The 12,632-nt window shown below is 36.0% G+C and overlaps 1 protein-coding gene across 1 annotated transcript in view; it reads left to right on the forward strand.

The window, feature by feature from the left end:
* Nucleotides 1–1,985: 1,985 nt before the first annotated feature.
* Nucleotides 1,986–12,632, forward strand: part of LOC142607103 (transportin-1) — a 44,256-nt gene continuing 33,609 nt past the window's right edge. Inside the window, exons 1-7 of the mRNA XM_075778518.1 lie at nucleotides 1,986–2,427; nucleotides 3,820–4,107; nucleotides 7,026–7,115; nucleotides 7,266–7,343; nucleotides 7,446–7,526; nucleotides 8,031–8,081; nucleotides 8,310–8,395. Of these exons, the coding sequence (XP_075634633.1) occupies nucleotides 2,242–2,427; nucleotides 3,820–4,107; nucleotides 7,026–7,115; nucleotides 7,266–7,343; nucleotides 7,446–7,526; nucleotides 8,031–8,081; nucleotides 8,310–8,395 (860 nt within the window). The 5' untranslated portion in view covers nucleotides 1,986–2,241. The remainder of the gene's footprint in view (nucleotides 2,428–3,819; nucleotides 4,108–7,025; nucleotides 7,116–7,265; nucleotides 7,344–7,445; nucleotides 7,527–8,030; nucleotides 8,082–8,309; nucleotides 8,396–12,632) is intronic.

A 12,632-nucleotide genomic window follows, 5' to 3' on the forward strand; every position in this document is an offset into this window, starting at 1 on the left:
GTTAATACATATAAGCTTTTTTGTTGTTGTTATTTACTCAGCCAAAGCTGCAACCACCTCCCTATGATCATTCCGAACAACCACACAATTATTGTTGCCTTTAAACCTTCAAAGATCGCCCTATCAAAATTTGCCTTCACAAAACCCACATCAGGAGGCTTCCACCGAGGTCTCCTTGATCAAACCTTCTTACTAGGACAGAGACGAACCTACTGAAAATCTTGCAAATGTTGACGCGTTACACCAGCAACCTTACTTAATGACCAGACCTCCTCCCCAACCCGCACTTTATTCCAGCGATGCCAGATAGCCCAGCAAGTCATCGTAAAGACTTCAGAATTCAACAAGGAACAGAACACTAAATCAAGCAGGTCACTAAACGAACTGACCTTGGAAAATTCAGAAGGTAAAGAAGCAAAACAAGAACCCCAAACCAAACTAATACCCTCACAAGACCATAAAGCATGAAGAACTGATTCCTCCCTTTCACGACAAAGGCTACACACTGAAGACGAAACAATCCTACGCTTGTGTAAATTAAGCATAGTCGGAATGGAATTGGTGCAAGCTCGCCAAAGGAATAATTTCACCTTATTTGGAACATTTAATTTCCAAAGGCTATTCCAAAATTTCTTCTGCCCAGCTGTGTCCGAAGATGAGGCTACATCACTACTATTTAAAGCACATAACAAATTATAACCCGAAACGAACCTGATACATGCCAGTCCAGGAATGAGGCCAGAACTAAAAATCATCTTGAGCAGAATGACAGACCAGGATGGACTTAATCAGCTGAGCTTCAAAAGGTAAGAAAATAGAATCCACCAGACTTGTATTTCATCACCTCGAATCACTATCTATCAACTAGTCCATCGTGGCATCCTCAAACAACACCAAAATAGGGGATAGAACTCTGCCTGAATTATTACGAGGGAGCCAAGAATCCTTACGAGCTTTGAGAATACTCTTTCAAGCATATGACCCCAATCCGGCCTAGGCATAAAAAATGGACCCCGTGGGAAAATATTTAGCCTTAAACACTCTATAAAATAAAGAATCCGTGTCATGAACCAACCTCTAAATTTGTTTTGCTAATATGACATCATTGAACTTACCCAACTCTCTAAAACTATTTTGATTTTGGTTGACATAAAATATCTCATTTTCTCCAATGTATCTTCCTTTGATCTCCTCGTTGACCCCCCCAAAATTTCCTAATCATAGATTCAATATCATTACAAAGACCCACAGGAAGTTTAAAACAACTTATAGCAAAAGTAAGAATGGCTTGCACAACCACTTTCAATAACACTTCTCTACCCGCTTGAGAAAGTAATTTTTCCTTCCACCTTTGACGCTTACCCCAAACCCTCTTATGAATATAATTAAGGCTGGCCCTTCTATTCTTCCCCACCACAGCAGGAAGCCCCAAATAACGTTCATATTCCTTAATCTCAAGCACACCAAGTAGATTTTTAATGGCATTCTTCAACAAAAGAGAGACAGATTTACCAAAGAACAAAGTGGTCTTAAGTGAATGAATTTATTGAAAAATTTTAAAAAATTTATGCAATTTTTTTTTTTGAGGAACACACACATGCATATATATGAAATAAGAGAATACATTCACACGCTAATATCAAAACTGCATGCGGCAGTTAATATCGTGGAGCAAGTGATAAATCCCTTCTCAATATCACACATTTTCAATGTGGGATGACTCAACAACACTGAGTATCTTTTGAGAAATATATATATATATATATATATGTAAGAGAAAGGGAATGAGATAAGAGAATAGACTCACACGCCAATACTAAAATTACATGCGATAATTAGTGTCGCGGAGCAAGTGATAAACTCCTTCTCAATGGTGAAGTTTTTTGGTGCAACCATGGTCCAACTTTTACTATATGGCATATACACGTAGATATAGAGATATAGACATAGGTATATATAGATACTGATTATTGATCCAAGTACACGTTTAAATGAAAAAGAAAAAAAAAAAAAATTAATAGTGAATGATAGTCTCTCTCTTCCCACAAAATAACAATTCTCTCTCTCGAAACCCTCCCATCTATCAACATCTCTCACCCGTAAAACCTCCAATAATTTCTTTCATCAGTCGACAAAGATTTTAGAACTCTTTGTTCTCTGCCCATCTAATCCTCACAACTTGTCCCAAGTGCGAATCCATCTTTCTCTCTCAAATTCCCACAAAAACAGAAAAAAATAATAATGGCGGCGGTGGTGAATACTGCCTCGTGGCAGCCACAGGAAGAAGGGTTCAGAGAGATCTGCGGCTTGCTGGAGCAACAGATTTCTCATTCTTCGGACAAATCTCAGATTTGGCATCAACTCCAACACTACTCTCAGTTCCCAGATTTCAACAATTACCTCGCTTTCATTCTCGCTCGTGCCGAGGTTACTTTCTACGTCTTTTTTTTTTTTTGGCTTACAGGGTTTTCTCTGGATTTTTTGTTTATAGCAATTGAGTTTTGTGTTTCGTGCTAAATCGGTTTTGTGCGGATTGTGTGTTTATGGTTGAATTCTCGAGAAAAAATGGGTTGTGATTGCGCCGATTGGAACTGGGTTTTGATTGTATTGTATCTATGAAGGTATTTTAATGGGTTTTGCTTTTTTTTTTTTTTGGGATTTGATTGAAAGTGGTTTTGTTGTTTTGGAAGCAGAGGGTTTATTAGTGAATAAATATAATGGGTTTGTTGGGTTTTATACATAAGGATAGTTTTGTGGTGGATCACACGTTTGACTTGGTTGGATTTTTTCGATTTTGGTTGAGGCTCCTGGGCATGAACATATGCTTCTTAGCCCGTCACAGTGAATGCTTCTGGATTACCCGGCAATTAGTTATGTTGAGTGGGTCAACTGCTTGTAGGTTTAAGGGGCTAGAGTTGAGTCCAATGGGCTCTTCTTTAAGGTTCTTTACGTTATCATGGAAAAAAGTTGGGGTTTTAATTGAATTTTCAAAGAAAGGAGCAGTGAGGTGGTGTGGAATGTTTATGCGGCTTCAATATACTTTTCAAAATTCCCTTTTTGTTCCAATTTCGTGAAGCTATTGCTACACTTGAATAGTACATTTTAGGGTTTGTTTGAAGTTTCATTTAACTTTATTATTGAACTTTGTGTTGATTCTTCATTGAGAAGCATGGAGCATGCTTTAGCTCAGTAGTTTAGGGACTGTTTGGTTGTCCTAAGGAATATGACCTGCTTCTTTCAATTTTTAAATAGTATTCAATTCAAAAGAGTTGGAGTCATCATCATAGCTAGTGGCGTATTTCCTCAAAATGCTTGTACTTCATCATTTTAGTGATTGCTAGACTCTGTATATTGCCCCTTTTCACAATGATGGATGTGTTCATGATATTGCAAATGTAACAAAATGACCAATCTAGAGTTCATGATACAAGAAAGTGACTTAGAAGTTCACTTGTACTGCAAGAGCCAATGATCCAAAAAAAGAAAAATACAAAATTCAGATTGATTAAAACTATCCATGGATGTACGGCAATTTGTTTTAGCGTATTTTCACATGTTCATTGCATAATATAAGTCGATAATTTTCTTTTGTTTTCCTAATGGTATTGTCTGCATATGGATCGGGAAATTTTATCTGTTAATCTGATATTTTGCATTCCATTGATCAGTGACTAATTTACCATTATAAGGAAAATTGATTTTTTCCCTGTTTGTTGCTTGGATATACCACGGACACGTGCGGCTTTCTGCACACTGATAACATTTTTATTATTGGATCTGATTATATTAATAGTTGATTTCTTGGGAACTTTTTAACAGGGTAAATCAGTGGAAATTCGACAAGCTGCGGGCCTTCTTCTAAAAAATAACCTTAGAACTGTGTACAAGTCCATGACTCCTGTAAACCAGCAATATATTAAATCAGAATTGTTGCCTTGCTTGGGAGCAGCAGATAGGCATATTAGATCAACAGTTGGGACCATTATTAGTGTTGTTGTTCAGCTTGGGGGTGTTTTGGGATGGCCTGAGTTGTTGCAAGCTTTAGTAAATTGCTTAGACAGTAATGACGTAAATCACATGGAAGGTGCTATGGATGCTTTATCCAAGGTATATCCAACATCCTGAGTTAATGGATGAACATTAATTTTTTTTATCTAAAATAGTGCTTTAAATTAATTACATATGCTGAATGCTTCTCTACTATTGATATTATTTGTTAACTTGTTTAATTTGTGCTACTTTGATATAGCATACTTTATTAACACATGCTTGTTAGCATTTTGGGTTTAAGATGTATTGGATGGTTGGGTGGAAACTTTTCAGAAATCTTTTAATTTGATGCTTTCATGTAGCTGTAAAATAGTGTGAGGGCTAACAAAAAAAGATTCAGTTGTAACTAGTATGGTTGAAGTTAGTGTAACATGAATTCCTTATGGGGCTTTATAAGGTGATGGGAACATTACTTTTTGGCTCTCATTTAATTTCTGTTTCCTGTTAAATATTGGAAGCCTCGATTCTTTCAAGCCTGGTAAACAAACTTCAAATATTACCAAAACGTTGTTCAGTTTTTGGAAAGCTAGGAAAAGTTGTTAATACCCTTAAATACTGGCTGAAATGGCCGAGATATATCATACCGATTACCAAAGTGGTACATATAACTCCCTCAAAATGCCCTTAAAATTTTGGCGTGTTTTGGTGCGTTTTGGCTATTTTGGCGGGTTCATTTTGGGTGACACCAATATTCTGGGCTTGGGGGATTCATGGCCACAATGGCAGAGGAGGATAACATGTCTATCAAGGAGGTGTAGTAATTTGCAATAATGGTTTTGATTAGTAGCTACCTGTTCATGGTAGCAGAGAACAGAGACTTAAAGAGTGAAAGAGTGAGAGGGGAGAGCAAAAGAGAGAGAAAAAAGATGGCATACCTGAACATCTTGATGGGTGGATGTGAGCATCGATGACATTGGCAGCTGGTCTATCCTTTCCGAAGCCACCTCCATTGATATAAGTTTATTGGCAAATCAAAGGCTATATTGCCTTTTGTTGTGACTGACTGTTTTTCATTCAAGAGTATCTATTGCTCTTCCCAATATACTGTTCAAGTCCTAATCACCATTTTTTTTCCTTTTTTTTTTTTAAATTTAAATTTTATGAAACCAAGTCTTATCAATAGTTATTTTGTTGATATTATAACAAGATAGTTACTTTGTTGCTTAATATTGTGTTAATATATATATATATATATATATATTTAAAAGATTACTCTTAATGTTTTTCTAGATTTCTTATTTGTCTCATTCAAATCTTTTTCAGTTTTTGCACATCATATAAGCTAGAATATAAAAACTTTAATGGCCTGTTTGGGAGTTTAGAGAGGGAGGAGAGTAGAGGAGAGTAGAGGGGAGGGGAGTAGTGGGGAGGAGAGTAGAGGAGAATGATTACCCTCCACCTTGTTTGGATGTTTTTATAATTAGTAAGGGGGAAGGGAGTAATTAGCCCTTCCCCTTGTTCTTAACATTGTAATTTTATAAATATAATAAGGGTAAATTAGGTAATTTACTTTATCAATAATTTTATGTGCTCTACTCTCCCTCCAAATCTCTCCAATTTGGGGGAATTAAAAATGAGGGGGTTGGAGGTAGTTGAAACCCCTTCAAACCCCTCCCCCTCCTTCCTTAAAAAACTCCCAAACAAGGTAATTGAATTACTCCCCTTCCCTCTACTCTACTCCCCCTCCTTTTTTAAACATCCAAACAGGCCATAAGTCTTTTAATAGAAAACAAAAACATAGGTTGTCTTTCTAGTTTCTATTGGGCAATAAAGATTTAATTTAGCTTATCTATCTTTAATATTTTATCCTCATAATTTGTTTATATTCATGCATTAGCCTAACTACTATTAATATATAAAAATACAAACACACATGTAATATATATCAAATTTATTCCAAAACGGTACACAAGTTCCGAAATATTTAGTTTCTGTAGACAAAGCAGAACAGTGACCAATACAATATTGATAACTTTGCTACCAGGGCTTAATTACTATTATCTTCAACAAAATTTCCTTTCCTGTCTTATTAACCACCCTCTGTGGGTGGAAAAGCTCTCAAGTTGAAACTTTCTTTGGCCCAATGCTCTTGGTTCTCCAGCCTTGTGTATTGGAGATGAGAAAGACGGGGTTACTAATACTATTCTATCTATGCAGCTGAAGAGGATGGACATACATGTTTTTTAGCTTGATATGTATTGGCATAGGAAACCAGTCACATGTGCTTAGTTCATCAATATTCTTTATCATCATTTTCGCTATTTGTCCAAACTTATCCTGAATGATTGTGAGGGTTGGCTGCACAAGTTCTCTTTTTTATTCTTACCATGCATATGTGAGAGAACATGTAACCTTCTGGTTTTTTTATCCTGGTTGCAAATTCTCATTCATCAGACATTGCGGACAAGTTGTTTAGCATCAACATGTTTGTAACATCTATAAGTGTTTATGCTGTGCCAATACAGTGGCTTTTGACTTTAGCTCTTCATAGGAAAGAAACCATGTTGGAGAATTTGAGCTTTAAGGAAAAAAAGAAAAAGAAAAAGTTCGTTGTCTTTTATTTCTCTATGATATGTTTGATCCATTATTATGTCTTTAATATTTTACAAGGTTATATGACTAGCATGCGACTTTTAATGAAGCTGGATGGTTGAAATTTAATTGTTATATGTAATAAACAAGATGAAGGGTTAGGATTCTGGGTTACTAAAGACTACTATAAATAGGCTATTTTGAGCCGTTGTAGCAGCATTTTCTTATCTAATCTATGAAATTTCAGAGTTGAATATTTCTTTTGCTATATATTGATGTTCTAGTGTTCCAATTTCAAAAAAGTAATCTTATTTTGTTGCTAGAAATTTCTTTAACCCTTCTTCCATATCAAATCTAAGCTCCCTCACCGCATCAAGAAATGTTATAATTTTGATTTTTTATAATTATAATTCTTGATTCATTGATGATGTGGTGCAAGACAGATTTGTGAGGATATCCCGCAAGTGCTTGATTCAGATGTACCTGGCTTAGCTGAACGCCCAATAAACATATTTCTTCCTAGATTGTATAAGGTAACTTTTTATTATTATCTATTCTTAAGTTATCTTCATTTCACATCTTCTGTTGAAATTAATTTCAACACTGTCTACTGATTTTGTAATGGGACCTTTTAACTATTCATGCTCCTTGTTTGTCTTTTTTTTTTTGTGTCTATATAACAGTTTTTCCAGTCACCACATGCCTCATTAAGAAAGCTCTCCTTGGGTTCTGTTAATCAATACATAATGTTGTTGCCCGCTGTAAGTATAATTCTAATAATTGCTTTAGTGGTTCCTGCTGGATCTTATCAGAAAAAAATTGCACAGGGGTGATAGTAACTCTTTTAAGCTACTTGCTTGCAGGCTTTATATGTGTCTATGGATCAATATCTTCAGGGTTTGTTTGTTCTTGCTCATGACCCTGCATCAGAAGTGCGGAAATTGGTAACCAGTTGCTCTGTCTTATTGTCCCTGGTCTTGTTATGCACTAATATTATCTAATTTAATTCACTAAATATTTCCTCTTAAAATTTAGCTCTTGTTTTATATTTAAATAAGTTGGTTTTGCGATAGTTTGTTAGATTTCAATTGTCTGGAGTAGGTCTTTGGCCATGCCTTATTGTTCCCTTTCCTATTGTACTTTGAGTTTGTGATATAATGCATGTGACTAATGAAATCAATTTCAGATATATCATATTTGTATTGCCATACATGCTTACCATTTGTTTGAAGAGACAATATTTAAATTTGTATTTTTCACATTGTTGAGCTTTGGCATTTGATTTAGTACTAAGATGCGTGGAAAGCGCTTACACCAATTATTGTTTTTGGCTCCACATTTATCAGCTTTGTGTTTCTTATTGGTATTGTTTCTGAGGTTGGAACTGGAATGCTATTATTTTATTACAAGCTTGTCTTTGATCTCATCTATATTTTGTATGCCTATAGGTTTGTGCAGCATTTGTTCAGCTAATCGAAGTCCATCCATCTTTCTTGGAGGTTAGCATTTTTTGTGTTGCTTGTATTATGTACCATTTTCTATTTAGCAATTTTTGTTGCATGTTGTTTGCTTTTAGTTTCTTTTTGAGTGTCTAGGGTGATTTAAATGTCTGCTTACTCTGTTGTCCATATTAATGTCATGCGATCTTATCTTGCTATGCCTTTTGTCTATTCTAATGCCATCTCCTCTTTTTAATATTGCTGAATCTTTTTTGCATTATGATGCAGCCACATCTGAGGAATGTAATTGAATACATGTTGCAAGTCAACAAGGACACTGATGATGAAGTGGCTCTTGAGGCTTGTGAATTCTGGTATTCCTCCACTTTGTGAACTATGAACTACACATATGAATGTCTTGACAAGTAGCTAGATAGTCATTTATGTAGCTTGTAGATCTTGTGTAAGAGAGATTGGTGGTAGATGTTAGGTTGATAGATTTTATGCAACATCGCATATTTGCGTTAAGGTGGCCATCAATGAGGGAGTAGGATTCATGAGTTTTATTAATTATTATTATTATTATTACTTATTTATTTTTTCTGCGTGCTGAATTTAGTTTTTTTTTTTTAATTTTTTTTTATTGTTTAAGATTTTAATTTCTTTGGTATATTAGTACCTATCAAAAAATTTCTTTGTTATGTTAGTAGTGTCCTTGGTTATGCTTGAGCCTAAATGATTTGATTATTGAAGAGTACTAACATCTGGTGGTGGTAATGTTTGTGGTGGATAACTTTGCCATTCTCTTTGTCCCACACACTGTATACTTCCAAACACACGCATAACGTATATTATGGCCACTCTAAACACCCACCCGCCCACCGATATGCTTATATTTTTATAATTAACTCTCCGTTTGTTTGCTTGTAAGATGTTTACCAGAAAACACTTTCCTCTTTTTCAGGTGTTTGTTTCATTGTAAAAAATTTCCATTGATCGGAAAATCCTTTGTAAAAATTTGTGGAATGTTTTATTGGAATTTTTGTGGTAAAACATTTTCCAAATTATTAAGCTTGCATACCTCCCTCTGGTTGTCTCACACTTGAAACCCAACCCCCCTAACCTTCTCTCTTTTCAATTTGAGAGAGCCGAGTCCCTGTATGCAGAGGAACTGCAGGTACCTGTGCCGGCCATGATCAAGTTTCATGGGCATGCTGTGATCGAGAGTCCGCTCCACATGATGAATCTTCCTACAATCTGCCACCACCGTGAGTATGAATTCACCACTGATCCGTTGATCTGTCGCACATTGTGACACAAACTTCGATGCTGATCTGGGATTGTGATAATGCTGATGTCAATCTGGTTTTCTTTCTTGGTTTTTCGTGCTCCCTGATCTGGGTCATAATGGATCTGGTTCCTTTTTTATTTCTTCCAGATCTAGATTTTTGGGTGGTTGATGGTGTGTTTGGCCGGGTTTGTGCCTAAGTTGTAGGATGTGAGATCATGTAAAAGTTTTTTATTTTATAACAAAACAAACAACAAAAATGATTTTCGGAGCATTTTCAGGAACACCCCTAAACTCTGAAAATGAAAATGTTTTTAGTTGAAAACATTTTACAATGAAACAAACGGAGCGTAAGATTGGTATTGGATGTGAAGTCAAATTTTTTTGCTTTGGAAGGTAAATATGGTCAGGTTTATGATGGGGAGGCTTAAAGAGATATCTATTTTAGTTTAGTTTATTTTATTTTGCAAGTCAATATTATTTTTGTTTTACATCCTAGTAGATTATTAGGTTAATAGTATTAGTATTGTCTCCATGGTCTGGTGCCGACTCTAGCCAACCATTGTTGCCACTTTGGCCAACCCTAGGTGCTGACTCCTAGTGGTTTTCTATTGCTTGCGACTGACTCCAAGCAAGCCTAGGTGTTGATTCTTGGGTCATCTATCTTTATTTTTTTTGTTATTAAATTTTCTTGTTGTAATGTTCTGGTTTGTCCACATCAAATTTGGTATTAGAGCAAATTCTTATCCGTTTGAAGTATCACTGCCAGTCAACCTAGAGTAATAAAAATATCTGTTGCGGTCACTCATCTGGTCTCATCTGTAAAACCATTGTGGTCAATCCACTATAACCCATCCATTGACAAAAAATTTACAACCAAAATTCAAGCTGTCTTTGAGTCCCATCCACCTGAATACCACAAATCTCAACCCAACAAAAAAAAAAATCTGTAACCCAGTCCTCAATGGCCCAACACCACATCGTCAACTTGACCCGCAACAAGATCATCGTTCTAGACTCAAACCACCACCTTGTTGCAAGCCTCAACCATCAGTGGCTCAATTCTTCAATCCTGCGTGAGAACTCATCAAGTTGTCGTTGCCTTTTTCCACTTGAATTGTTGACGTTGAAACCATTTTGCATGGCACCATTGTCACCTCTGTGAGTCGTTGCTCTGGCTTGGTGTGTTCAAGTTCCAGGTAATAATCCTTTGAGATCACAACTCACATGCCCTTGGTCTTTCAAAGACTCGATTCACAGGGAAACCTAGATCTTGACACAACCCACAAGGCAAAAGACTGACCCAATATAATTGGAGAGAGAGAGAGAGAGAGAGAGAGAGAGAGGTCAGGCTACTCACCCAATCCATTAGCCCACATGTGCAACAAAGTCCAGTTACACCAGTTTGGAGGTCCATAGAAGTTCTGTTCCTAAAACAAAGCAAGTCAATGGTTAGTGACAGTCCAAATAAGCAAGGCTCAGATGAACCAGACCCTTGGATTTTCAACAATTGGATTGAGGTGGTCCGATTCTTTGAACTTTTGTGTGTGTCAAATGAACACAACATAGTTGTTCTTGCCAGAATGCAAGTTGTTGGTAGAGCTTTGTAGCACTAGAATTATTGTTGGGACCTTCACTTTGTTTTGGCATTGTTTCCAGTTACTTGGGAAAAATGAAAGCTGACCTTAGGATGGTATATACACCATAGTATTATCGACAAAACTATCCATTTCAATCTTCTTATGGTATTTTTCAAGATTGAAGAGAATATAAGGCAGTGGGATAGGCAACCAATTTTATAATTTGAAGGAAACAAGACGAATGTTTGTGTAATGTCTAGTCCTAGGCCCACTCTAGTGCAGTCTAACATAGAACAAGCCCTAAAGAATTTAGCACACACCGTTGAAGACATGGTTGCAGAGCTCAAATGAATGAACACCTAACTTATGTAAGTAGATAAGTACTTCCGAAGAAAGACCAACAACCTTGAAGGCAACACTTTACACACAAGAGACAATATTATTGAGCCACCAAAATTGTGTGTTGAGATAGAAAGTTCTAAAAAATTTTGCTTCAACGTTTGCGTAGTAAGAACCTACTGTAGAACCTAAACTGCAAGGTGAGATATTTGAATTGTGTAGTAGATTTAATTCAGCCATTTGAAGAGTCAGATATTCTGCCTATTGTTGAGAAGGACGGTTCCATTATACTTGATGAAGAGAAGGTTTCACAAGAGAGTAAAGCACTAGAGGGCGCGCATGATGTGAAATTTAAGTTTGATGAACATGCTACTGGTCAGCGCTCCATTGTGCATGAAGATAAATTTTTTGATAAAGTGGCAAAGATTGATATAATGGTCCTTCCTATGGTTCCAGAAAAGACTGTCTCATTTGCAATGCTCATTCTGCACGCCAATTTTGTAATTCCAGATGAATTTAATGATGTGGTGGAATGTAAGACTTTTCTATTCTCAGTGCTCTCAATAGTGATCTTGAGTTGAAGTAAGTATCTAGTGTCATAATTCTTATCTTTCCACACTTTAAAACACGAGTTCGAGTTTTCTCCAATCAGGAGGGGATAATGTGGGAGGCTTAATGGGATATCTATTTTATTTTGCAAGTTGATTGTATTTTTATTTTTGGTCCTAGTAGTTTATTAGGTTATTGATAATTTATTTCCTAGAAGCTAGAGGCAAGATTATTTTCTTGTAATTCAATAAGTAGGGTTTCCTACTTCAGTTAGATATTAGGGTTTAGTAGTCTATAAAAGTAAAGTCTTGTTATCCTATTGAGAGAGATTATTTTGATGAATAAAATTTCTATTGAAATTGTCTCCATGGTTTGGTACAGACTTTAGCCAACTCTAGGTGCTGACTCCTAGTGGCTTTCTATCGCTAAGTGCTGCTCCAAGCAAGCCTAGCTGCTGGCTACTAGTTTATCTATTTGTCCTGCATCAGTTTAGCTTATTATTCAAACTGAAATTAGTTAGGTAACCCTGTTCAAGATTGCTCTCTTTTGGATCAAGATTTTTAGAATGTTCTTATGGTCTTGTATTGAACTCAATTCCTGTGCAAGGTTGTTATTGTTGTCTGTCTAGGAATTCATATGCAATATCAACTTTCAGGGTTGTGTTTGGAGTAAGAGTCTTACCTTTTTTTTTTCCTTAGTGCAGAAATGCAATTAAAAAAAAAAATCTGGAAACTATATCTGAGAGACTAAGGGTGTGTTTGGATACCGCCTATTTTGTTGAAATTGAAAAATTATTGCTGAAAGTACTGTAGATAAAGATAAAAGTTAGTTGAAATAGTAAAGTGGGGCTCGTGA

Source organism: Castanea sativa, chromosome 8 (assembly GCF_040712315.1).
Source record: "Castanea sativa cultivar Marrone di Chiusa Pesio chromosome 8, ASM4071231v1".
In the NCBI taxonomy this organism is placed as follows: domain Eukaryota; kingdom Viridiplantae; phylum Streptophyta; class Magnoliopsida; order Fagales; family Fagaceae; genus Castanea; species Castanea sativa.